Raw genomic sequence first — 26,090 nt, 5'->3', positions numbered from 1 at the left:
AGTTGTCTAAGCTGCATCTTAGTTATATTGTCACTAGACAGTAAGAAGGAACATGGAGGGGGGAAATGTTTGGTTGTGGTGGGGGAGAGCGGCTGCCCATTGGTGTGTGGGTGGGGGGGGCACAGAAAACTCTGATTTTGCCCCGGGCGACATTTTTCCTAGAAACGCCTCTGGGGGGCGAGCACCAGAGGCAGGAGTCTCACCTGGGGAGGAAAGTGGCCAGTGGTGGGATTCAGCCGGTTCGCACCACTTCGGCAGAACCGGTTGTTGAAACGGTGCTTGTAAATAACCCGTTGTTAAATGGTTTGAATCCCACCCCTAGAACCAGGGGGCATCCATTGAAAATGCTGGGGGGGGAGAATTAGGGCTAATAAAAGGAAACACTTCTTCACGCAATGTGTGATTGGTGTTTGGAATATGCTGCCACAGGAGGTGGTGATGGCCACTCACCTGGATAGCTTTAAAAGGGGCTTGGACAGACTTATGGAGGAGAAGTCGATCTATGGCTACCAATCTTGATCCTCCTTGATCTCAGATTGCAAATGCCTCAGCAGACCAGGTTCTCAGGAGCAGCAGCAGCAGCAGCAGAAGGCCATTGCTTTCACCTCCTGCATCTGAGCTCCCAAAGGCACCTGGTGGGCCACTGCGAGTCGCAGAGATCTGGACTAGATGGACTCTGGTCTGATCCAGCAGGCTAGTTCTTATGTTCTTATGTCGATCTATGGCTACCAATCTTGATCCTCCTTGATCTGAGGTTGCAAATGCCTAAGCAGACCAGGTGTTCGGGAGCAGCAGCAGCAGCAGAAGGCCCTTGCTTTCACCTCCTGCAGTTGAGCTCCCAAAGCCACCTGGTGGGCCACTGCGAGTCGCAGAGAGCTGAACTAGATGGACTCTGGTCTGATCCAGCAGGCTTGTTCTTATGTTCTTATGAAGTGGCTGACGAAGCGGAGCGGAGCTGAGCCTTCCGGGACGGAGCGTCTGCTTTTTGGAAGATGCTTCTAAGCAGCGCTGGACGTGGGCGTCTTTTCCCAAGGAGGGGGAAACCTGGCAGCTCGCGAAGGCCTTTTCGGTGATGTCACTGGAGAGGAGAGGTGGACAGTCTGCATCTGTGGAGTGATGGCTTTTACGTGCTGTTCTGTCTCATCCCGAGTGTTTACAGCCCGGGACTTTTTTCGAGACGAATTTGAGTTTCTGCTTTGAACCATTAATTGCAATTCCACGTTGGGTGTTGCCTGCAAAGGAACGTTGCAGCGTGGACTCGTGGAAATGGATTTTTAAAAATGGGAGAGACGCTTCAGTTCCCCGGGGTGACTCCAGATGACATTTTTGAAGGGTTTTCAAAACTTGTTTGTCTGCCAAAGAACCCTGGGATGTCTCTTTTGTGGAAAGGTTTTTGTCAGAGGCTGCTGACATCCCAAGATTGGCTGGGCTTCCGGCAGTCAGTCAACTAGGAGCCATTGTGGTTTGAAGCTGGATGAAATTGGTAGCGTGGCCTTGGAGGCGAGTTAGTTACTCAGCCCGGTTGTTGGTCTGATCCAGCAGGCCTCTTCTGATGTTCTTCTAAGGAGAAGGCCTCAGTCTCTAAGCCCTGTTGTTGGACCTCTAGGTTGGCCACTGTGTAAGAAAGAATGCTGGACTAGATGGACCTTCACTGGTCTGACCCAGCAGGACTCGTCTGATGTCTCATCAGGAGAAAGTCCCAGCCTCTTTGCCCTGTTGTTGGATCTCATAAGAACATAAGAACTAGCCTGCTGGATCAGACCAGAGTCCATCTAGTCCAGCACTCTGCTACTCGCAGTGGCCCACCAGGTGCCTTGGGGAGCTCACCTGCAGGATGTGAAAGCAATGGCCTTCTGCTGCTGCTGCTGCTCCCGAGCACCTGGTCTGCTAAGGCATTTGCAACCTCAGATCAAAGAGGATCAAGATTGGTAGCCAGAGATCGACTTCTCCTCCATCAATCTGTCCAAGCCACCTTTAAAGCTATCCAGGTTAGTGGCCATCACCACCTCCTGTGGCAGCATATTCCAAACACCAATCACACGTTGCGTGAAGAAGTGTTTCCTTTGATTAGTCCTAACTCTTCCCCCCAGCATTTTCAATGTATGCCCCCTGGTTCGAGTATTGTGAGAAAGAGAAAAAAATTCCTCTCTGTCGACATTTTCTGCCCCATGCATAATTTTATAGACTTCAATCCTATCCCCCCTCAGACGTCTCCTCTCCAAACTAAAGAGCCCCAAACGCTGCAGCCTCTCCTCATAAGGAAGGTGCTCTAGTCCCTCCATCATCCTCGTTGCCCTTCTCTCCAAAGGAACTGGTTGGTCACTGTGTGAGGCAGGATGCTGGACTAAATGGACCCTCACTGGTCTGATCCAGCAGGACTCTTCTGACGTTCTTATGACAACTTCAAGAAGGATATATCTATTATTGTCTCCTAGCCGTGGTAAATAAAAGGAGCCTCCGCGATTGCTGGCAGCAAACTTCTAGATCGGAGGGAAGGGACTGTGGACGATACACCATGCTGCAAAGGATGTGTTATCTGTTTGCCTCGTGTTTGCCCTTCATTGTTTTCCCACTTCATTGTTTTCTGCGGATGTGATGCCTTTTTTCCTGCACGATATCCCCACACTGGGTCATGCCCAATACGCTCTGCTTGTTCAGAGCTCTTCGATCCAAAACCTGATTTCCACCGCATCGTCTTCTTTGAGTCTCGGGGAAAAAGGTGGACTGTAAATACAATATATGAAATAAACACATAACGGTGGTTTGGGGGTAACAATATGCCGTGCTTGTGGCTCTTGCAGAGAGCCAGCGTGACAAAGAAGAAGAAGAAGAGGAGGAGGAGGAGGAGGAGGAGGAGGAGTTTGGATTTATATCCCCCCCTTTCTCTCCTGCAGGAGACTGAAAGGGGCTTACAACCTCCTTGCCCTTCCCCCCTCACAACAAACACCCTGTGAGGTAGGTGGGGCTGAGAGAGCTCCGAAGAACTGTGACTAGCCCAAGGTCACCCAGCTGGCGTGTGTGGGAGTGCACAGGCTAATCTGAATTCCCCAGATAAGCCTCCACAACTCAAGCGGCAGAGCTGGGAATCAAACCCGGTTCCTCCAGATCAGAGTGCACCTGCTCTTAGCCGCTACGCCACTGCTGCTCCACGTAGTGGTTAAGAGCAGGTGGATTCTAATCTGGAGAACCGGGTTTGATTCCCCAGTCCTCCACCTGAGTGGCGGAGGCTTGTCTGGAGATCCGGATGTGTTTCCGCGCTCCTACATTCCAGTCACAGTTCTCTCAGAACTCTTTCAGAACTCTCTCAGCCCCACCTGTTGTGGGGAGAGGACGGGAAGGAGTCTGTAAGCTGCTTTTAGACTCACTTATGGTTAAGAAAAGTGGGGTATAAAACCCTATTCTTTTATACCACACTGGCTCTCAGTGGGTACAGGGAACAGGAGAATAGAAGTGGAGCACATGAGGACAGTATGTTGTGGGGGAGGGGGAGGAATCTTCATTGGCCTTAATAACTGGTCATGCCTGCGTATCCCCTTCCTCTCTGGGGTGTGACGGAGGCCACTTCCGCACATGCAGAATAATGCACTTCCAATCCATTTTCAATGCACTTTGCAGCTGGATTTGACTGTGCGGAAGAGCAAAATCCACTTACAAACCATTGTGAAAGTGGATTATTTTGTCTGTGCGGAAGGCGCCGGAGTGTTGCCTTTTGTGCGCATCGTTGCAAGGACAGCGCTAGGAGCGGCCAGGTGGAGATCTTCACGCGGCCGCTGCGGACCCTCTACCTGTTGTCCCTTTTGCTGCTGTACCAGCCTCTGTTGGAATGTTGAGCAGCTGTGGCGTAGGAGGTTAAGGGCTCGTGTATCTAATCTGGAGGAACCGGGTTCGATTCCCCGCTCTGCCGCCTGAGCTGTGGAGGCTTCTCTGGGGAATTCAGATTAGCCTGTGCGCTCCCACACACGCCAGCTGGGTGACCTTGGGCTAGTCACAGCTTCTCGGAGCTCTCTCAGCCCCACCCACCTCACAGGGAGTTTGTTGTGAGGGGGGAAGGGCAAGTAAGCACCTTTGAGAAAGGCGGGATATAAATCCAAACTCCTCCTCCTCCTCCTCCTCCTCCTCCTCCTCCTGTTCTTCTTCTTCTTCTTCCTCCTCCTCCTCCTCCTCCTCCTCCTGGCCAATTCTTGTCCTGTGTTTTATTGTAAGATCCCAAATGCCGCTGCGGCACCCTGTTTGTGGCACAACAGCCTGGCCCTGGTGTGTGTAGGTTGATCTGTGGAGGGGGTGCCGGTCGCGAGGCAGCCAGTCAGCTTCTGTCCTGCCAGCTCAGAACGTGACTCACCCGGGCCCTGACTTTAACTTGGACGGCACACGCCAATAAAACCAGCAATTTCATCGTGTTCCCTTCTCTTGTCCCGTGATTTCCTTTCCTCCAGGAAAGAGCCTGAAAGGTTATTTTTCAAACGCAGTTGGGGAAGTCCAGCGCACAAGAGGGAATGAGTCACCTCTACGAATTTAGGACGACTGTTCAGGGATTTGGCTCGAAGCAGAATGTTTGGGACGGGTTGGGGGGCGGGGCTACTGGACCACTGACCAGAAGTGCTGTTAAGTCAATAGGATACGGCTGAAGAATGAAGTGCTTGGCTGAATGCCCGGTTTGAGAAATCTTGCTTGCTTGATCCAGTGGCATTGGATCCAATAAGGATCCAATAAGTGGCTTAGGAGGTTAAGAGCTCGTGTATCTAATCTGGAGGAACCGGGTTTGATTCCCAGCTCTGCTGCCTGAGCTGTGGAGGCTTCTCTGGGGAATTCAGATTAGCCTGTGCGCTCCCCACACACGCCAGCTGGGTGACCTTGGGCTAGTCACAGCTTCTCGGAGCTCTCTCAGCCCCACCCATCTCACAGGGTGTTTGTTGTGAGGGGGGAAGGGCAAGGAGATTCTCAGCCCCTTTGAGTCTCCTGCAGGAGAGAAAGGGGAGATATAAATCCAAACTCCTCCTCCTCCTCCTCTTCTTCTTCTTTTTCTTCTTCTTTTTCTTCTTCTTCTTCTTCTTCTTCTTTTTCTTTTTCTTCTTCTTCTTCTTCTTCTTCTTCTTCTTCTATATATGTGAATAAGATATTCTTATGTTTTTAGTGCATGCTTCTCCTATGGCAGGCTTCCTCTCAGAAGAGGCAGCATGGTGTAGTGGTTAATAGCAGGCGGATTCTAATGTGGAGAACCGGGTTTGATTCCCCACTCTTCCGCCTGAGCGGCAGAGGCTTACCTGGTGAACCAGATGTGTTTCCGCACTCCTACATTCCTGCTGGGTGACCTTGGGCTAGTCACGGTTCTCTCAGAACTCTCTCAGCCCCACCTACCTCGCAAGGTATCTGTTGTGAAGAGAGGAAGGGAAAGGAGCTTGTAAGCCACCTTGAGTCTCCTTGGTTTCCCTACATTCCTGCTGGGTGACCTTGGGCTAGTGACAGCTCTCTCTGAACTCTCTCAGCCCCACCTACCTCGCAAGGTATCTGTTGTGAAGAGAGGAAGGGAAAGGAGCTTGTAAACCACCTTGAGTCTCCTTGGTTTCCCCACATTCCTGCTGGGTGACCTTGGGCTAGTCACAGTTCTCTCAGAACTCTTTCAGCCCCACCTACCTCGCAAGGTATCTGTTGTGAAGAGAGGAAGGGAAAGGAGCTTGTAAGCCACCTTTGAGTCTCCTTACAGGAAATAAAGGTGGGATATAAATCCAAACTCTTCTTCTGTGAAAGAAGCAAAGACTAAGGTGTGATAAGAGGCATTCCCTCCTGTATATGAGGAAGGGGGGAGGCATTGTCCAAAGTGGTATTAGAAGAGGCATCCCCTTGTGTATGAGGAATGGGGAAGCCATCACTGAAGGTGGTGTTAGAAGAAGCATTTCCTCCTGTGTATGAAGGAGGGGAAGGCCTTGTCCATGGTGGTATTAGTGGTGGTATTAGAAGAGGCATCCCCTTGTGTATGAATACGGGGGAAGCCTTCCCTGAAGATGGTGTTAGAAGAGGCATTTTCTCCTGCCTCTCAAGGAAGAGAAGAGTCCTCCTCAAAAGTGGTATTAGAAGAGGCATTCCATCCTGCATGTGAGGAAGGGGGAAGGCCTCATCCACGGTGGTGGTAGAAGAGGCATACTCTCCTGTGTATGAGGGAGGGGGAAGGCCTCATCCAAGGTGGTGTTAGAAGAGGCATACTCTCCTGTGTATGAGGGAGGGGGAAGGCCTCATCCAAGGTGGTGTTAGAAGAGGCATATATCTCCTGTGTATGGAGGGAGGGGAAGGCCTCATCCAAGGTGGTGTTAGAAGAGGCATACTCTCCTGTGTATGAGGGAGGGGGAAGGCCTCATCCAAGGTGGTGTTAGAAGAGGCATACTCTCCTGTGTATGAGGGAGGGGGAAGGCCTCATCCAAGGTGGTGTTAGAAGAGGCATACTCTCCTGTGTATGAGGGAGGGGGAAGGCCTCATCCAAGGTGGTGTTAGAAGAGGCATACTCTCCTGTGTATGAGGGAGGGGGAAGGCCTCATCCAAGGTGAGGAGAATTGTTAGAAGAGGCATACTCTCCTGTGTATGAGGGAGGGGGAAGGCCTCGTCCAAGGTGGTGTTAGAAGAGGCATACTCTCCTGTGTATGAGGGAGGGGGAAGGCCTCGTCCAAGGTGGTGTTAGAAGAGGCATACTCTCCTGTGTATGAGGGAGGGGGAAGGCCTCGTCCAAGGTGGTGTTAGAAGAGGCATACTCTCCTGTGTATGAGGGAGGGGGAAGGCCTCGTCCAAGGTGGTGTTAGAAGAGGCATACTCTCCTGTGTAAGGAGGGAGGGGGAAGGCCTCAACCAAGGTGGTGTTTGAAGAGGAATAGTATCCTGTGAATGCGGGGGGGGGAAGGCCTCGTCCAAGGTGGTGTTAGAAGAGGCATACTCTCCTATGTATGAGGGAGGGGGAAGGCCTCGTCCAAGGTGGTGTTAGAAGAGGCATACTCTCCTGTGTATGAGGGAGGGGGAAGGCCTCATCCAAGGTGGTGGTAGAAGAGGCATTTCCTCCTTCCTATGAAGATAAAAGTCCTCCTCAAAAGTGGTATTAGAAGAGGCATTCCATCCTGCACGCGAGGGAGGCAGAAGACCACATCCAAGGTGGTCCTAGAAGAGCCATTCCCTCCCGTGTGCGAGGGATAAGGGGATGATCTTCTCCAAGGTAGTGTTAGAAGAGGCACTCCCTCCAGCGTGTGAGGGAAAGGGAGAAGACCTCACCCAAGATGGCGTTAGAAGAACCATTCTCCCCACAGTGCATGCGGGAAAGAAGAGGGTCTAGTCCACGGCCTGTCAATTGCAGATTTTCATATCAGCTCGTTCGAAAAACATGTTTGTTTATGGGGGACCTCAACTTAGTCCACTGAACAAGCACATTTGAGTCCTAAACAAAGGAGTCTGTCGCTCCTCCCAGCCCTTTTGCCCTCCTGACTCCGAAGCGAACACTTGTCCAAGGGTGGATGCTGCACAATTCTGCTGAGTGTGCGAGGGAGCACCCGCCCGTCCCGCATGCTGTTATCGGGCGCGAGGTGGTTTTCCCACGTGGCAGGTCTGGGTGGGATGGGGGCGCATCTGCCAGGAGCTGACTTGCAGAGACGTGGGTGATGTCACCGCTGCACGGCCGAGACGGGGATCCCCGGGAGGCGCAACGGAGAGACTCGGAGGCAAGAAGGTTGGAATCTGTACGAGCATGTGTAGAAGCCTCCAATTCATTAACCCAGTGAACCATCAGTTCTTCTCAAGAGCCAGCGTGGTGTAGTGGTTAAGAGCAGGTGAATTCTAATCTGGAGAACCAGGTTTGATTCCCCACTCCTCTGCCTGAGTGGCAGGGGCTTATCTGGTGAACCAGATGTGTTTCCGCACTCCTACATTCTTGCTCAGTGACATTGGGCTAGTCCCAGTTCTCTCTGGACTCTCTCAGCCCCACCTGCCTCACAAGGTGTTTGTTGTGTGGAGAGGAAGGGAAAGGAGCTTGTCAGCCACCTTGAGTCTCCTTACAGGAGAGAAAGGTGGAGTATGAAGAAGAAGAAGAAGAGGAGGAGGAGGAGGAGGAGGAGTTTGGATTTATATCCCCTTAAGCTAGAGGATCCCTCTTATCCTTTGCTGAATGTAGCATTTGTTGAATTTTCTTAGCGGGTCTGTAGATTGTTTGTAGGTTATGCTTCTTCATCAGTTTTCCTATGCGGTCAGTGGTTCCCTGGATGTATGGTGAGAATACTTTCCCTCTAGATGGCTCTTTATCTTTGTTCAACAAAGATGTTGAACAAGCCACATGAACTGTGACTAGCCCAAGGTCACCCAGCAGGAATGTAGGAGTGAAGAAACATATCTGGTCCACCAGATAAGCCTCTGCCACTCAGGTGGAGGAGTGGGGAATCAAACCCGGTTCTCCAGATTAGAATCCACCTGCTCTTACTTGCTGTACCACTCTTGCTAGACACCAACAAGATTTCTGGGGTAGAAGGTTTCAAGATTCAAAGCTCCCTTCATTTGAAGAGAGATTTTACTCTTGAAACTTCATACCCCCAAAATCTTATCGGTCTCTGAAGTGCTAATGGACTCAAATTGAACGGCAGAGCTGCAAGATTAACTGTGCCAGATGGAAAGTTTTTCAGACGGTGCGACCTTTATTGAAAACACAGCTACCAGGAAGGAGATCTATTTCTGTCTTGCTGAAAAGTTTTCCCCGCCACGGTCATGAGTGGATCCAGACAAATGTGGGCATTTAAATATTTTTAAATAGCGTAAAGGAGAGCTTCAGTGGTTGGCTGGAATGTATGGCAGAAGAATGACAAGTCGTAGGCACAGACAGCTTTAACAGGGCGTTAGACAGATTCGTGGAGGATAGGTCTATAGCGGCTACTAACCGTGAGGACTTAAGAGAGCCTCCACATTCAGCAGCAGTCAGCCTCCGCATACCGGCACCTGGAGTGAACGAAAGGGGAAAAACTCGACCTCTGTGCCCTGCTGGAAAATTGGTTGTCCAGGTGGAATGCTGGAGTAGAGGAGGAGGAGGGGGAGGAGGAGGAAGAGGAGGAGGAGGAAGAAGAGGAAGAAGAAGAGGAAGAAGAAGAGGAAGAAGAAGAAGAGGAAGAGGAAGAAGAAGAAGAAGAAGAAGAAGAAGAAGAAGAAGAAGAAGAAGAAGAAGAAGAAGAAGAAGAAGAAGAAGAAGAAGAAGAAGAAAATAATCCCACCTTTCTCTTCTGTAAGGAGACTCAGGGAGGCTTACAGGCTCCTTTCCTTTCATCTCCCCACAACAGACACCTTTTATTTTTTTTATTTTTTTTATTATTATTGTTGTTATTATTATTGTTGTTGTTATTATTATTATTATTTATTAGGCTTGATAGACCGCCCAACCCCCGAAGGGCTCTGGGCGGTGTACAATGAGATATAAAACAAATATAATATAAGATCTCATAAATACAATCCCGATAAAACATTACAATTCATTAAAATACATTATTTATTTATTTATTTATTATTTATTTATTATTTGATTTCGTATACCGCCCTATCCCCAAAGGGCTCAGGGCGGTGAACAATATAAAAGCATATATAAACATAAATATATAAAAGTTTAAAATTTTCATTCTAAAACAGTATCCCACGAACCCATATGCAACCCTCCCAAGAAGAGTGATGGGTCCCGATGATGTTAGGGACCCTATACAGCAGGGGGAGGATGAAAGCAGGGCACCCTCAGCGGCTGGTCTCTCCGAAGGCCCGGTGGAACAATTCGGTCTTGCCAGGCCCCTCTGGAACTCTCAAAGGTCCCCGGTGATGGGGTGGGACAGCTGGTGGTAGAGTGTTTCCCCACCAGGCAGGGGGAGCCAGAGCCAGTAAAGGCTGGCCCTGGCCCGAGTGGAGGCCAGCTCGCATTTCATTGAGGGGCCAGGGATCTCCAGTAAATTGGCCTCTGCTGAGCGCAGAGGCTCCAAGCTCTCCGGGACATATGGGGGGTACGCGGTCCCGGCGGTACGAGGGTCCCAGGCCGCAGTAAGGCCTTAAAGGTCAACACCAACACTCTTGAAGATGATTCCGAAGACTCCACTGGGAGCCAATGCAGCTGGTGCAACACAGGCTGGATATGATCCCCAGATGGCACTGCTCTGTGAGCAGACGTGCAGCTGTGACACTTTTGGACCAGTTTTAGCTTCCAAATCAGACGCAAGGGAAGGCCCGCGTGAAGCAGAGCTGAAGTTACAGGCTAGTCCTAGCCTGGGAGGTGACCGCTGTGGCATGGGATCACAGGTGGCTAGGTCAGCTGCTGGAGAGGAAGGGAGCCAGCCGCCGGGCCTTGTCAGGGAAGATGGAAAAAACGCGAACTTCCGGGTTGTATGGGCCACCTGGGTCTCCATTGAAAGAGATCGAATCCAGAGTGGACCCCCCCAGGCTGCGTAACCCGGAGGGAGGCTCGGCGCCAATGTGACCAGCCCCCCCTCCCACACTGGCGGCTGGAATTCCCCAATCTCTCCCCCCCGGCCAAGCCAAGAGGATCTCCGCTCTTCGATGGATTAAGTTTTAACCTGCTCTTGTTGTAAATCCAACCAGCTGACCACCTCCAAACAATGCTGTAGAGAGCTGCTGCAGGGGCCGGTGACAGCTCCCGCCTCCATCGACAGAATGGAGCTGAGTGTCATCAGCATACTGGATGGCAGACCAGCCCAAAGCTCTGCACTAACTGAGCAAGGGGTCGCGATATAGAGTGTTAAATAACAGTGGGGACAACAATGCCCCTGAGGGCACACCCACAATGAAGCGGGCACCTCTGGGAAGCTTTCTTTGTCCCCACCACCACACTTGCTGACTCGCCTCGGAGGAACAAAGACAATCCATTGAAGGACAGTGCCCCGGACCCCGGAGGCGCCAGGCGGTGGGCCAAAAGCTGTTAGGTGGGTCGACCACATCAAACAGCTGCGGTGAGATCTAACAACACCAGCAGCGCCCGATCCGCCTCGGTCAAGTTGCATTACCGGAGCGTATCTGCATGACAGCTGACGTAGAACCGTCTCTCGTCTCCATGCCCAGCACGGAAGCCGGACTGGAAGGGGTCGAAAGCTGATGTTTCATCCAGGGAAACCCTGAAGCTGCTCCAACACCACTCCTCTCAATTACCTTCCCCAGGAAACGTAAAGATTCGGGAGACGGGGCGGTAATTGGCCAGATCTCCAGGATCTAACGATGGTCTTTTCTAAGAGTGGGCGGATCCACTGCCTCCTTCAACCCATCTGGAAAAGACTCCTTGCTCAAGAGAGGTCATTGATGATGTTCAACAGGTGGGGACGTGCCTCCTGCCGGCAAGTTTTCATTAGCCCGGAAGGGCACGTATCCAGCGGACAGGTAGTAGGTCTAACAGCAGCCAAGATCCTGTCAACAGCAGCTTCGGAGAGCAGGGAAAACCGGGCCAAACGAGGGCCAGAAGACGGCAAGGGAGCCTCCAGTTCACTAATTGTAGTTAAGGTGGCAGGAAGGTCCTGGCGGAGCGACGCGACTTTGTCTGCAAAAAAGCTCATAAATGCCTCACATTATAGCAGCAATTCCAAAAATTACAGATAAAAATACATGCACAGATGCCTTGTGAGACCTTGTGAGACAAGTGAGGTCGAGAGAATTCAGAGAGAACTGTGACTAGCCCAAGGTCACCCAGCAGGAATGTGGGAGTGTGGAAACACATCTGGTTCACCAGATAAGCCTCTGCCACTCAAGTGGAGGAGTGGGGAATCAAACCCGGTTCTCCAGATTAGAATCCACCTGCTCTTAGCCACTACACCACGCTGGCTCTCTATACTATGCTGGCATCTCACCAATGGGGTCTAACCTGCTGCCCTCTCTTTGCCTCCTCCTTCCTTCCTTCCTTCCTTCCTTCCTTCCTTCCTTCCTTCCTTCCTTCCTTCCTTCCTTCCTTCCTTCCTTCCTTCCTTCCTTCCTTCCTTCCTTCCTTCCTTCCTTCCTTCCTTCCTTCCTTCCTTCCTTCCTTCCTTCCTTCCTTCCTTCCTTCCTTCCTTCCTTCCTTCCTTCCTTCCTTCCTTTCTTTCTTTCTTTCTTTCTCTCTCCCCTTCCCTTTTCTTGTGTGGTGTGAAAGCACCCGGGGTTGGCTCCCGCTGCCATTTCGGACTTTATACCCCTACCTTAAACTCTCTGCTAAACAGCTGATTGGTGGGGAGCTCCCAGAAGGGCGGACAACTAAAGGTCTAAACCAGGCCCAGGGGGCGCTCTTCTCAGAACAGTTTTGGTTTTATAGGGGATTATTGTGTTTAACTTAGATTTCCAATGGTGTTTTATTCCCCCTCATCTGATGTTAATGGCACTGGAATATGGGGGCGGGGGAATGTGCTATTTATTGATTTTATTGTTTTATCCGACTGACTGTTGTACCCTGAGTCTTTTAAAACAAACAAACAAACAAATATGATTGGTTGTGGTGGGTTTTCCGGGCTGTAAATAAAATATTACGATCTCCACCTGGATAAATTAGTTTTCAAAAGCAATCTGATTTTAAAAACCAACCAACCAACCTGAAGGATGGCTTAAGCATCTCTGTTTAGGTTGCCAAATTAAGAACATAAGAACATAAGAACAAGCCAGCTGGATCAGACCAGAGTCCATCTAGTCCAGCTCTCTGCTACTCGCAGTGGCCCACCAGGTGCCTTTGGGAGCTCACCTGCAGGAGGTGAAAGCAATGGCCTTCTGCTGCTGCTGCTCCCGAGCACCTGGTCTGCTAAGGCATTTGCAACCTCAGATCAAAGAGGATCAAGATTGGTAGCCATAAATCGACTTCTCCTCCATTGCCACCTGCAAAGCTCAGAAACAGCAAACCTCTTGTTTATAGGTTGACAAGGGTTCACCATAGGGATATTCCCATCATGCCTTACTTCTGAACTTTTCTGAAGCATCCAGCTGGCCAGTACTGGAAGGCAAAGTCCCACACGGTGGGTCTGACTCAGCGCAACAGTTTCAAGCGTTCATGTATTCACACAGTCGAGGGAGCAAGGAGGTAGGGGTAGTTTTGATGGTTTGGGGCCCTGTTTCTGCCGAGCAAAGGCAGCCAGACCTGCAGAGGACGGGTTGGGGAGGTGGTTTGTGCGAATTTGGGAGGTGGCTCCATCTTGTCACCTTGGTTTGAGGAATGCAGATCCCATCTTGTTTCTCTTTCCAGGTTTTCCTTGGCTGGCTTCTCCCTGACTCTCTCTGTGATGACGGTCTGCCTCGGGCAAGGCAGCGAAAAGGTGAGTCACCTTTCAGCAACGGGCTTACTCACAAACTGGCTGAGGGAAGCCGGAATGGATCTGGTAATTCCCCATTGGGATGTTATTAAACACTGAGCAGTTCAGACTTTTTATTTACTTCATTTACTGTGCCTTTTTCTTGGTGACACTCAAGGCAGATTACTCAGCAGATAGGGGCAAAAAATCCAAACTTCACATACAAGCTACAGGGGTCAGTGCTATCAGTCACAGACCAGGAAAGGGATTTGGGCGTCTCAGTTGATAGTTCCATGGGAATGTCAGCTCAATGCATGGCAGCTGTGAAAAAGGCAAACTCTATGCTGGGGATCATTAGGAAAGATAATAAAACTGCAAGGATTGTCATGCCCTTATATAAAGCCGTGGTGCGACCGCACTTGGAGTCCTGTGTCCAGTTCTGGTCGCCACATCTCAAAAAGGATATTGAAGAGAGAAAATGAGGACAGAGAGAAATTTTTCTCTCTTTCTCACAATACTAGAACCAGGGGGCATCCATTGAAAATGCTGGGGGGAAGAATTAGGACTAATAAAAGGAAACACTTCTTCACGCAACGTGTGATTGGTGTTTGGAATATGCTGCCACAGGAGGTGGTGATGGCCACTCACCTGGATAGCTTTAAAAGGGGCTTGGACAGATTTATTGGGGAGAAGTCGATCTGAGATTGCAAATGCCTTAGCAGTCCAGGTGCTCGGGAGCAGCAGCAGCAGAAGGCCCTTGCTTTCACCTCCTGCCTGTGAGCTCCCAAAGGCACCTGGTGGGCCACTGCGAGTAGCAGAGAGCTGGACTAGATGGACTCTGGGCTGATCCTGCAGGCTCGTTCTTATGTTCTTATGTTCTTAATCCTGCCTTCCCCAGTTCCTCCCCCAAATCTCCAGGAGTTTACCAAACCAGGAGTCGGCAACGCTACACAAAATGAAGCTTTAAATTGTCCTCCAATTTATAATAAAGGGGTGACTTAATTCTACTGGGCCTTTGCATCAAAAGTGACTGCATGAGAATGATTCGCCCCCCAAGTGGAAGCTGAGTGGAAAGAGTCAAGATGGCAGCAGAAAGGCCCCTTCTGCACAGGCGGAATAATGCACTTTCAATCCTCTTTCAATGCACTTTGAAGCTGGATTTTTCTGTGCAGAACAGCAAAGTCCACTTGTAAACAATTGTGAAAGTGTATTGTCGAAGGCTTTCACGGCCGGAATCACTGGGGTGCTGTGTGGTTTCCGGGCTGTATGCCCGTGTTCTAGCAGCATTCTCTCCTGACGTTTCGCCTGCATCTGTGGCTGGCATCTTCTGAAGATCCTGTGAAGACGCCAGCCACAGATGCAGGCCTTTAGAGCATCAGGCAAAACTCACTACTAGAACTGAACCATACAACCAAAGGCTCTAACCACAGCATAATGTACCATGAAAGTGGATTGAAAGTGGATTATTCTGCACATGCGGAAGGGGTCTAAGTCATGCAGAGGTGCTCAAGCAGCCTCCTCGGAGGATAAGTAATTTGGCTGCTTCTCTGAAGCAAGTGAATCATACAGAACAGAGACACAGCAATCCACCCCCTTCGGAGAATTTCCTGCCCTCGGACAGAAGAGACCAGTGACTCATACAGGGGTGCAGCAAGCATAAGAACATAAGAACAAGCCAGCTGGATCAGACCAGAGTCCATCTAGTCCAGCACTCTGCTACTTGCAGTGGCCCACCAGGTGCCTTTGGGAGCTCACGTGCAGGAGGTGAAAGCAATGGCCTTCTGCTGCTGTTGCTCCTGAGCACCTGGTCTGCTAAGGCATTTGCAATCTGAGATCAAGGAGGATCAAGATTGGTAGCCATAGATCAGGGGTAGGGAACCTGCGGCTCTCCAGATGTTCAGGAACTACAATTCCCATCAGCCTCTGTCAGCATGGCCAATTGGCCATGCTGGTAGGGGCTGATGGGAATCTGATAGAATTCCTGAACAATTCTGGAGCTGAGCCACAGGTTCCCTACCCCTGCCATAGATCGACTTCTCCTCCATAAATCTGTCCAAGCCCCTTTTAAAGCTATCCAGGTGAGTGGCCATCACCACCTCCTGTGGCAGCATATTCCAAACACCAATCACACATTGCGTGAAGAAGTGTTTCCTTTTATTAGTCCTCATTCTTCCCCCCAGCATTTTCAATGTATGCCCCCTGGTTCTAGTATTGTGGGAAAGAGAGAAAAATTTCTCTCTGTTAACATTTTCTACCCCATGCATAATTTTACAGACTTCAATCATATCCCCCCTCAGACGTCTCCTCTCCAAACTAAAAAGTCCCAAATGCTGCAGCCTCTCCTCATAGGGAAGGTGCTCCAATCCCTCAATCATTCTCGTTGCCCTTCTCTGCACTTTTTCTGTCTCTTCGATATCCTTTTTGAGAATAAATTATTGATTTATTTTCAACCTGTCGGTTCTGGTCCGGCTTTCTGAGCTAGCCGAAACCAACTTCTATATGACAGCCCCTCAAACACTTGAACCTTATTACTTTAGTGACTTGAATAACTTTATCATGTGATGGATTTATAGATAACACAATTGGTTCTCAAAATAATTGGGACGTCATTCACAGTGGCGCTGAGATAGATCTGATAATCCTGGTTAGCTGCTCAAGCAAGATTTAAAAGGTTATATTTAGCATTTACTGGTAATTAAAGAACTGTTTCTTTCAACAACATTTTTTTTGCCCACTCACTTTGGATACTCTCATTTCAATAAATACTGCTTACCCTATTATTTCTATAGCATTACTGCACCGTGTTACGGGAGATTTTTCTTTCTTGCTAGAACGAACTCGCACGCCCACTTGTAATTTTATATGGACTATTTAAAGGTCAAGAAAGGGATACTAGAGTTTGTGCTTGAAATAAAATTCGGTTGAAACTACTGAGCTTTTCTTCCGTTCTTGTGTAATTTATTCCGATCTGAGAAAGACATTTTTGGATCCTCAGCTCAATAAGAACTTTTTTTGCTAACTTCCTTTACATTTCATGGATTTGTTAGCAGATCTATGTTTAATGTAATGGTAGATGCTTCTAAATTCATAACTGCTGCTATTAAACATTGTTTGTTTCTAATAAATAATGAGCAGCATTTATTGCTGTCTTTTTTTCTGGTCGAACAGCCTATTCGCTTTAAGACCTAGGCCCCTTCCGCACATGCAAAATAATACACTTTCAATCTACCTTCAATGCACTTTGCAGCTGGATTTTACCGTGCGGATTAGCAAACAATTGTGAAAGTGGATTGAATGTGTATTATTCTGCATGTGCGGAAGGGGCCCTAGATGGGAATATAGTTTAATCGGCTGTCAAAGATAAAAGAACTCCCGTCGTTTTCCTAACCTGCCAGTGAACTTTGCCAGAGGTTATGAGAAATGCATGAAAAAGAGAAGAAGTGTTTGGATTTATATCCCCCCTTTCTCTCCTGTATGGAGACTCAAAGGGGCTTACAATCTCCTTGCCCTTCCCCCCTCACAACAAACACCCTGTGAGGTAGGTGGGGCTGAGAGAGCTCCGAGAAGCTGTGACTAGCCCAAGGTCACCCAGCTGGCGTGTGTGGGAGTGCACAGGCTAATCTGAATTCCCCAGATAAGCCTCCGCTGCTCAGGCGGCAGAGCAGAGAATCAAACCCAGTTCCTCCAGAATAGGGAACCTGCGGCTCTCCAGATGTTCAGGAACTACAATTCCCATCAGCCCCTACCAGCATGGCCAATTGGCCATGCTGACAGAGGCTGATGGGAATTGTAGTTCCTGAACATCTGGAGAGCCGCAGGTTCCCTACCCCTGCTCCAGATTATATACACAAGTTCTTAACCTCCTATGAGAAAGCATTGTGTTTAGCACATATACCAGAAATACATGACATGAGTACTCCAGAAAGAAAATGAACGCTTCTGCAATATTTAGTTAGTTTCTGCTCCAAGGAGGGGGAACACACTTCTATCTTAGCCACCAGAAATCCTTCTTTGGAGCCTACAGCATTACCAAGAGTTTCTTACACACTTTTTTTTATCAACCGTCATAAGTTCCAGAAACTTATTATTATGCGGTGTTGTGGAGTTTCTGGGCTGTATGGCCGTGTTCCAGTAGCATTTTCTCCTGACGTTTTGTTTGCATCCGTGGCTGGCATCTTCCTCTGAAGATGCCAGCCACAGATGCAGGCAAAACGTCAGGAGGAAATGCTACTGGAACACGACCATACAACCCAGAAAACCCACAACACCCTAGTGATTCCGGCCGTGAAAGCCTTCGACAATATTACTATTTTAATTAAATAACAAAAAATGGACAAGTTCAGTGTCCTGAATTCTTTGTCCAAGACCAAACAGGATTCTTTTTGCGTCGAACATTTGCCCTGCCCAGATGTTGACCCCGCTTCTGTCCATGTTCTTGCTGACCTTTTTGGAGGCGGCAGAGGAAGGTGTTGGTTGGTATTAAAGGTCATTCTCCCCAGTCAACTATGCGGTGGTTTCAAGAGACCAGCTCTCCTGAGGCATGTTAGCTCAGAATTGGGCCGAGACTAGTCTCTCTAACATGGGCCCACCAAACAGCTGGAATCAATTTTCGGGATGTTTTGTTTCTTGACCGAAGGAAGCCCCAAAGGCAGAAGATTGGCCATTTGTCACCGGAAAGGGCCTTCTGATATCAAATTGCCTGTGGAAGGACCAAGGAATGACTGAAGAAGAAGAAGAAGAAGAAGAAGAAGAAGAAGGAGAAGAAGGAGAAGAAAGAGGAGGAGGAGGAGGAGGAGTAGTTTAGATTTATATCCCCCCTTTCTCTCCTGCAGGAGACTCAAGCTCTTAACCTCCTACGCCACTGCTGCCAACCCGCCAAACTGGGCCCGGAGATCTCTTGGAATTGTACTTGATACGGCTGCTTTGGAGCATGGACTCCAAATCCAAATCTTCATGATTTTCCTAACCTGGAGTTGCAACCCCAGGGATTATGCTGGGCACGGGCTGGAAAGAATCTCGGCGAGGTCTGCCTTTCCTCCTTTCTCTAGTAAAGTGGGGCAGCAGTGGCGTAGGAGGTTAAGACCTCGTGTATCTAATCTGGAGGAACCGGGTTTGATTCCCAGCTCTGCCGCTTGAGTTGTGGAGGCTTGTCTGGGGAATTCAGAATAGCCTGTGCACTCCCACACACGCCAGCTGGGTGACCTTGGGCTAGTCACAGCTTCTCGGAGCTCTCTCAGCCCCACCTACCTCACAGGGTGTTTGTTGTGAGGAGGGAAGGGCAAGTAGATTGTAAGCCGCTTTGAGTCTCCTATTGGAGAGAAAGGGGGGATATAAATCCAAACTACTCCTCTTCTTCTTCTTCTTCTTCTTCTTCTTCTTCTTCTTCTTCTTCCTCTTCTTCTCCTCCTCCTCCTCCCTCACCTGCACTTTCAGTCCACTTTCACAATTGTTTGCAAGTGGATTTTGCTATTCCGCACAGCTGCAAAGTGCATTGAAAGTGGATTGAAAGTGCATTATTCTGCAGGTGCGGAAGGGGCCTAGACAGGGGGCGTGAGAGCCCAGGATTGACTAATCTCTTCCTGCCTTTCTTCTCATGATCTGCCTAAGTTTGCACGATCAGCCTTGCTGCCGGATGGCCGTCCAGCCTCTGCTCCAAAACCTCCCAAGGAGAGGCCCATCTCCTCCCGAGGAAGCCGATTCCACCGAGGAACTGTTTTGACGGTCAAGAAGGTTTTCCTAACCCAGACTCCCTTTGCACGGCGGCCCGGGACTTCTGTTATCTCCCCGGGCGGCACTATCTTGTTCTCCGGCAGACTCCACGAGTGTGCCAAGTGTCTGGACCATCCAGCCGGCCCCTTCGTTTTATTAATAATGTCCTTTTTTGGCTGAAAAATGTGCCCTCGTGGACCTCTTCTCCTTGGCGAAGGGGTGACATCACTGCCCGAGCAGGGAGCGAGCAGCTGTCGGGCTATGTGGGGTATTTCTTTGGTCAACAGCTGGGAAATGTCCACTAACGCCCGCACAACTGCACGGGGGAAGGAGGCGTGGGGGGGAAACACAGCCCAAGATGGGTGAGGGGAACGTCTTTGAAGCCAAGAAAGGGCCGTGTTGATATTGCTGTTGGGTTATTGAAGGCTTTCGCAACCGGAATAGAGTGGCTCTTGTGGTTTTCCCGGGCCGGGGTCTTGTGGTTTTCCTGTGCGGCTGGGGTCTGTTAGTTTTGGCCGCCAATGTGAAACGTTAGGGGGGGAAACTACCAGACCACAGCCACACAACCTGGAAAAACCACAACCACCAACCAAATGTTGCTATCGTGTAGCACAAGGGTGTCTAACTCTGGCTCTTCAGATGTTCATGAACTACAAGGAGAGAAAGGTGGGATATAAATCCAAACTACTACTCCTTCTCTTCTTCTTCCTCTTCTTCTTCTTCTTCTTCTTCTTCTTCTTCTCCTCCTCCTCCTCCTCCTCCTCCTTTTCCTCCTCCTCCTCTTCTTCTTCCCCTCCTCCTCCTCCTCTTCTTCTTCTTCTTCCCCTCCTCCTTCTCCTCCTCCTCTTCTTCTTCTTCCCCTCTTCCTCCTCTTCTTCTTCTTCTTCTTCCCCTCCTCCTCCTCCTCTTCTTCTTCCCCTCCCCCTCCCCCTCCTCCTCCTCTCCTCTTCTTCTTTCCCTCCTCCTCCTCTTCCTCCTCCTCTTCTTCTTCTTCCCCTCCTCCTCCTCCTCCTCCTCCTCTTCTTCTTCTTCCCCTCCTCCTCCTCCTCCTCCTCCTCCTCTTCTTCTTCTTCATCTTCTTCTGTGGCTGGAGGTTGCTTGCTACCACATACCTGCTTGGCTGGAAAATGAGGGGTGGGGGTGGGGAGGCACAGCAGTCCTTGCATGGAGCCGGCTCAGTCTGTAAGGCCAGCTGCCTTGAAACAGCACTATGGAGTCCCTCCAGAGGTGTTTCAGTCCCTGGCATCTCCAGTTAAAAAGGACCCAGTAGCAGGGGATGTGAAAAGCCAGTACCCTGAGACCTTTTGTAGAGCAGCTATCCATCTGAGTAGATAGTACCAACTTTACCATCTGAGTATACTAATAGTACCAGTGGGCCCATGGTCTGATTCTGCATATAGCAGTTCGTATGCTTAGTGTTCACATGGAGCATTCATTCCTGAATGTAAACACACCTTACAAACAAAGAAACCGATCCCGGGAACGGCTGCCCCCGAAACTCCTACTGTTCAGGGAAGTGTGAAATGTGAAGCAGGATATTAGCAGAGCTGACTAGCCGCCTTTTCCACAGGGGGCTGGCTCTCACCATGTTCCATTCTCACCATGTTCCTTTCAAGAGCAGCCATGTGGCTCAGGAGAATGACGTGGCCTTTTGTCCACTGTTGTACGTGTCATAGAATCACAGAGTTGGAAGAGACCCCAAGGGCCATCAAGTCCAATCCACCTGCCATGCAGGAACACACAATCAAAGCACTCCTGACAGATGGCCACCCAGCCTCTCCTTAGAAACCTCCAAAGAAGGAGACTCCACCACACTCCGAGAAAGAGAATTCCACTGTTGAACAGATTTTTACTGTCAGGAAGTTTTTCCTGATGTTTAGGTGGAATCTCTTTTCCTTCACCTTGAACCTGTGACTCCTGGTCCTAGTCTCTGGAGCAGCAGAAAACAAGCTTGCTCCCTCACCAACACGACATCCCTTCATGTATCTAAACAGGGCTATCATGTCACCTCTTAGCCTTCTCTTCACCAAATTAAACATACGCAGCCTATGTGTGGCTGCATGTTCTTAACCTCTTGGACCTGTGCTCGGGTCACGGTTGTGACCGATTTCTGGCTTTCACCTGAGCTGGGGGAGAGTTCACACCTCTTTTTCCCCTCCAGCCTGGATCCTCAGGATCCATGCCTCCCGCTTCTCACTCTGCAGTCTCAATAGTCTTCCCATTCCTCAACATGATTGGTGGTCTCCAATCGGAAGAGCCGGGTTCGATTCCTCGTTCCTCCACATGAAGCCTGCCGGGTGACCTTGGGCCAGTCACAGTTCTGGAGAACTCTCTCAGTCCCTCGCAAAGTATCTGATGGGGGGAGAGGAAGGAAAGGAGTTTGTAAGTTGCTTTGAGAGCCTGCGTAATGCATTGGTGAAGAGCAGGGGGATTCTAATCTGGAGAACCGGGTTTGATTCCCCACTCCTCCACCTGAGTGGCGGAGGCTTATCTGGTGAACCAGATGTGTTTCCACACTCCTACATTCCTGCTGGGTGACCTTGGGCTAGCCACACTTCTCTGTGGACTCTCTCAACCCCGCCTGCCTCACAAGGTGTCTGTTGTGGGGAGAGGAAGGAAAGGAGCTCGTAAGCCACCTTGAGTCTCCTTATAGGAGGGAAAGGTGGGATATAAATCCAAACTCTTCTTCTTCTTACCTCCTTCTTTGGTCCTATCCCACCACATACATTTAATAAAGACTACTCCCTCTTTTTTTTGGAGTACTCCCTGTTTTCACTGGAATACTTCCTGTTTATATTGGAGTACTCCCTGTTTTCACTGGAATACTTCCTGTTTATGTTGGAGTACTCTCTTTTTTCAGAGTTTGGAAGAGGCATCTATGGGAAAGGGCCTGGTAGGGGCTCATCGGTGCCGAGTTCCAATTTGGAAGAAGGTACAGGGCTGGGATTGACAAAAACGGGCATGGCAGAGGTAGCAGCATATGGGGATTTTCGATATTGGGGAAGTATGACTATGGAAGAAACTTTCTGGGGTGCTCCACTTGCTCCCTTACTTTCGATCTTTAGGAGGCGACTGAGGATGATTTTATTTAGGGCTACGCTTGACGAATTTAGTTTTTTTTATTTATTGGGAGTCCTGATTGAGATTTTAAGCCAGGGGTCTTCAAACTATGACCCTCCAGATGTTAATAGACTACAATTCCCATGAGCCCTACCACTTGGCCATGCTGGCAGGGGTTGATGGGAATTCTAGTCTATGAACATCTGGAGGGCCATAGTTTGAAGACCCCTGTTTTAAGCTATAGTACTTGATATATATTTTTATTATTGTTTTATTTACATCGTAAGCCCCTTTGACGTCTGATAGGTAGAGAGGCCGCCTATAAATGTTGTAGATATGAAAAATTAATGTTTGCACCCAAAGGAGAAGAGTTGGATTTATATCCCCCCCTTTCTCTCCTGGAAGGAGACCCAAAGGGGTTTACAATCTCCTTTCTCTTCCCCCCCCCCCCACAACAAACACCCTGAGAGGTAGGTGGGGCTGAGAGCGCTTCAAAGAACTGTGACTAGCCCAAGGTCTTCCAGCTGGCATGTGTTGCACAAGCTAATCTGGTTCCCCAGATAAACCCCTGCCGCTCAGGTGGAGGAGTAGGGAATCAAACCCGGTTCTCCACATTAGAGTGCACCTGCTCTTAACCACTACACCACGCTGGTTGTCAAAAGAGGTGTATCCAGAGGGGTGGAGGTCGCGACTGACATCTTCCTGTATTTTCACAGGTCCCCCAGCGGCAGTCGCGGCAGGCCTCCCACGACGATGGAGCGGGGAGCCGAACGCTCGGGGCCTGGAGCGTCTGGGGGTCGTGGTCGGCTTGCTCTCAGCCCTGCGGCCTCGGGGTCTTGGAAAGGACTCGATCCTGCCAGTCGCCGTACCAGCGAGTTCCCTGGGCTGGGAGGGTGGAGCCGGTGCCCCACCCCGTTTACCCTCCACAACCGCCCTACCAAGAGGAGCGGGCGGCCAACCCGTACCCGGCCAGACCGGCCTACCCGCTCCACACTGAGAGGAACGTCCGGCCGGCCCTTTCTTTCCCCAGCAGCAGCTCCGTGCTGCCTCTGCACAGCCAGCCCCAGCTGCCGGTGGCCCCCTACAGCCCCCAGAGTCGGTACACCCGGCACGAGGCCTTCCCCGTGGAGGAGGCACCCTCAGCCCAACTGCGAGAGGCGGCTGGCGGCACCCGGAAGGACCCTTCCGCTTCCCGTGAGGCGGTTCCACGCCTGAGTTCTCAGGGGAGCCCGCAGGGCAGGAGAAGACCACCCAGCCGTGCCTCCTCCCAAAGCCTACCCCACTGGGCTGTCGCCGGCGCGGAGACGACGCCCTCCAGACACAGTGGCTCAGCTCAGCCGCCTCTGCGCGAGTCTGTCCCCTTGTTCAAGCCGCTGAGGCGGGAGAGTCTCGAGAGAGGTCTCGGCCCAGACAGGCCGCGTCACGGCAACCGAGCAGACGGCAGCCGGTACCGCTGGGCGGCGGCGCCAACGCAGGAGCCCCCGGACTCAAGAAGGTGAGAGTTGCGGTGACTGACATGCTGGGACGGAAACATCTGTGAGGTGGGATTGGAAGCCCAGTGGCGGGGAACCGGGGTTCCTTGGCTGTACCCCAAGTAATAATCTGAACATGGTGTAATTTGGGGTCGAAACGGTTACAGGAGAGGCTGGATGTACACCAGCCAGCGTGGTGTAGCGGTTAAGAGCAGATGCACTCTAATCTGGAGAACCGGGTTTGATTCCCCGCTCTGACGCTTGAGCTGTGGAGGCTTATCTGGGGAACCGGATTAGCTTGTGCACTCCAACACATGGCCAGCTGGGTGACCTTGGGCTAGTCACGGTTCTTCGGAGCTCTCTCAGCCCCACCCACCTCACAGGGTGTTTGTTGTGAGGGGCAGGAAGCATAAGCATAAGCATTTTATTGTCATTGTGCACGCACAACGAAATGTACAGCAGCATTTCTCGATGCACACAATTTCAGACTCATCCCCCATCCTCACTTTCCCCTTCCTCCACCCATCCCTACACAGCCCCGAACACATCAACACGAAGCCGCGGAGTTCAGCATCGCCACAGCTCTAGAGTAGAAGCTGTCTCTAAGCCTCTTGGTCCTAGTTTTGATAGACCTGTATCGTCTGCCGGATGGTAACAGTTCAAAAAGAGAGTGTGCTGGATGAGACGGGTCTCTCAGAATATTTTGGGCTTTCTTTCGGCTTCGGGAATTATAGAGTTCTTCCCAGGAGGGGAGAGGGCAGCCGATAATCCTTCGTGCAGTAGTGATCACCCTTTGGAGCGCCTTCCTATCCGCCACTGTGCAACTGGAGAACCATACACAGATGCAGTAGGTTAAGACACTCTCTCTAGCACAGCGGTAAAAGGACACCAGGAGTTTTCCATTCAGTGGTTGTTTCCTTAAAAGTCTCAGATAGTACAGTCTTTGCTGGGCCTTCTTAACCACCGCGGCAGTCTGTACGCCCCAGGCCAAGTCCTCTTTAATCATGACGCCCAGAAATTTAAAACTAGCCACCCGCTCTACTTGATCTCCATTTGTAGGGCAAGGAGATTGTCAGCCCCTTTGAGTCTCCTTTCAAAAGGGAAAGGGGGATATAAATCCAAACTGCTGATCTTCTTCTTCTTCTACTCACAAAATGGGTAATATTTAAACCGTAGCAACTCAATGGGTAATATTTAAATCGTAGCAACTCAAAATATTGTCAGTATAGTTCAACAGGTAAGCATGTAGGCTGTTTGGCTATAAAACCTCCGGATTATGTAAGTGTATAAGGGACTGGACTTTTATTTTGAAAACTGTCAAAACCAGTGGGATGTATGTATTTGAATATATGTTGATCCTTGATTTTGTACCTTACAGAACGGCTTGAAAAAGAATAATCAAAATAAAAACCAAATCTGGAGGTTTTATAGCCAAATAGCCTACATGCTTACCTGTTGAACTATACTAACAATATTTTGAGTTGTTCCTGGAAAACATAGATACAACTGTATTCCAATTTATTATGGTTTAAATATTACTCATTTCGTGAGTATAAGTACGCACTGGTGTTATTACTTTTGTCTTTACCTGTTGTACACCTGCCTTGATTGCTTTGATGAATGTGAAGAAAACATTACGAGCAAAAACTACCAAACCACAGCCACACAACTCAGAAAACCCACAACAGCCAGACTGTGACTTTTCCCAGTTTAAAACAGCCATGTTAAGGTTAAGAACATAAGAACTAGCCAACTGGATCAGACCAGAGTCCATCTAGTCCAGCACTCTGCTACTCGCAGTGGCCCACCAGGTGCCTTTGGGAGCTCACAGGCAGGATGTGAAAGCAATGGCCTTCTGCGGCTGCTGCTCCCAAGCACCTGGTCTGTTAAGGCATTTGCAACCTCAGATCAAAGAGGATCAAGATTTCTCCTCCATCAATCTGTCCAAGCCAAGCCATCAATCTGTCCAAGCCAAGCCATCAATAAATCGATTTCTCCTCCATCAATCTGTCCAAGCCCCTTTTAAAGCTATCCAGGTGAGTGGCCATCACCAGCAGCATATTCCAAACACCAATCACACGTTGCGTGAAGAAGCGTTTCCATTTATTAGTCCTAATTCTTCCCCTCAGCATTTTCAATGAATGCCCCCTGGTTCTAGTATTGTGAGAAAGAGAGGAAAATTTCTCTCTGTCAACATTTTCTACCCCGTGCATAATTTTATAGACTTCAATCATATCCCCCCTCAGCCGTCTCCTCTCCAAACTAAAGAGTCCCAAACGCTGCAGCCTCTCCTCACAAGGAAGGTGCTCCAATCCTTCAATCGTCTTTGTTGCCCTTCTCTGCACTTTTTCTATCTCTTCGATATCCTTTTTGAGATGTGGCGACCAGAACTGGTTAAGGAGAAAACCCAGAAACAGGAATCAGGGTACCACCAACACAGTAATCCGTCTGTCTTTCAGGTCTTTCGGATCTCTGAGAATCGATCGCTTCGGGACAGAGTACGGCTTACGGGAAGGTGCCGCTATTCTGCCTTGCCCTCTTTCACACAGACAGCCAAGCGGCTGACATTGTGAAGAGGCTGCCCCACGTTTTAAGAGGCACCACGGAGACCGAGCGGGTGA

The 26,090-nt window shown here is 49.9% G+C and overlaps 1 protein-coding gene across 2 annotated transcripts in view; it reads left to right on the top strand.

Moving 5' to 3' along the window:
* Window positions 1-26,089, top strand: part of LOC125429868 (ADAMTS-like protein 4) — a 97,139-nt gene extending 71,050 nt beyond the window's left edge. For both annotated transcript variants that reach the window (XM_048491444.1, XM_048491533.1), the window contains exons 3-5: window positions 13,183-13,252; window positions 22,714-23,492; window positions 25,929-26,089. In XM_048491444.1, the coding sequence (XP_048347401.1) occupies window positions 13,183-13,252; window positions 22,714-23,492; window positions 25,929-26,034 (955 nt within the window). In that variant the 3' untranslated portion in view covers window positions 26,035-26,089. The remainder of the gene's footprint in view (window positions 1-13,182; window positions 13,253-22,713; window positions 23,493-25,928) is intronic.
* Window position 26,090: the final 1 nt, after the last annotated feature.

This window comes from Sphaerodactylus townsendi, linkage group LG01, assembly GCF_021028975.2.
Source record: "Sphaerodactylus townsendi isolate TG3544 linkage group LG01, MPM_Stown_v2.3, whole genome shotgun sequence".
NCBI classification, from domain to species: domain Eukaryota; kingdom Metazoa; phylum Chordata; class Lepidosauria; order Squamata; family Sphaerodactylidae; genus Sphaerodactylus; species Sphaerodactylus townsendi.
The sequence above is the reverse complement of the archived record's forward strand: the minus strand, read 5'-3'. Positions and strand labels throughout refer to the sequence as shown.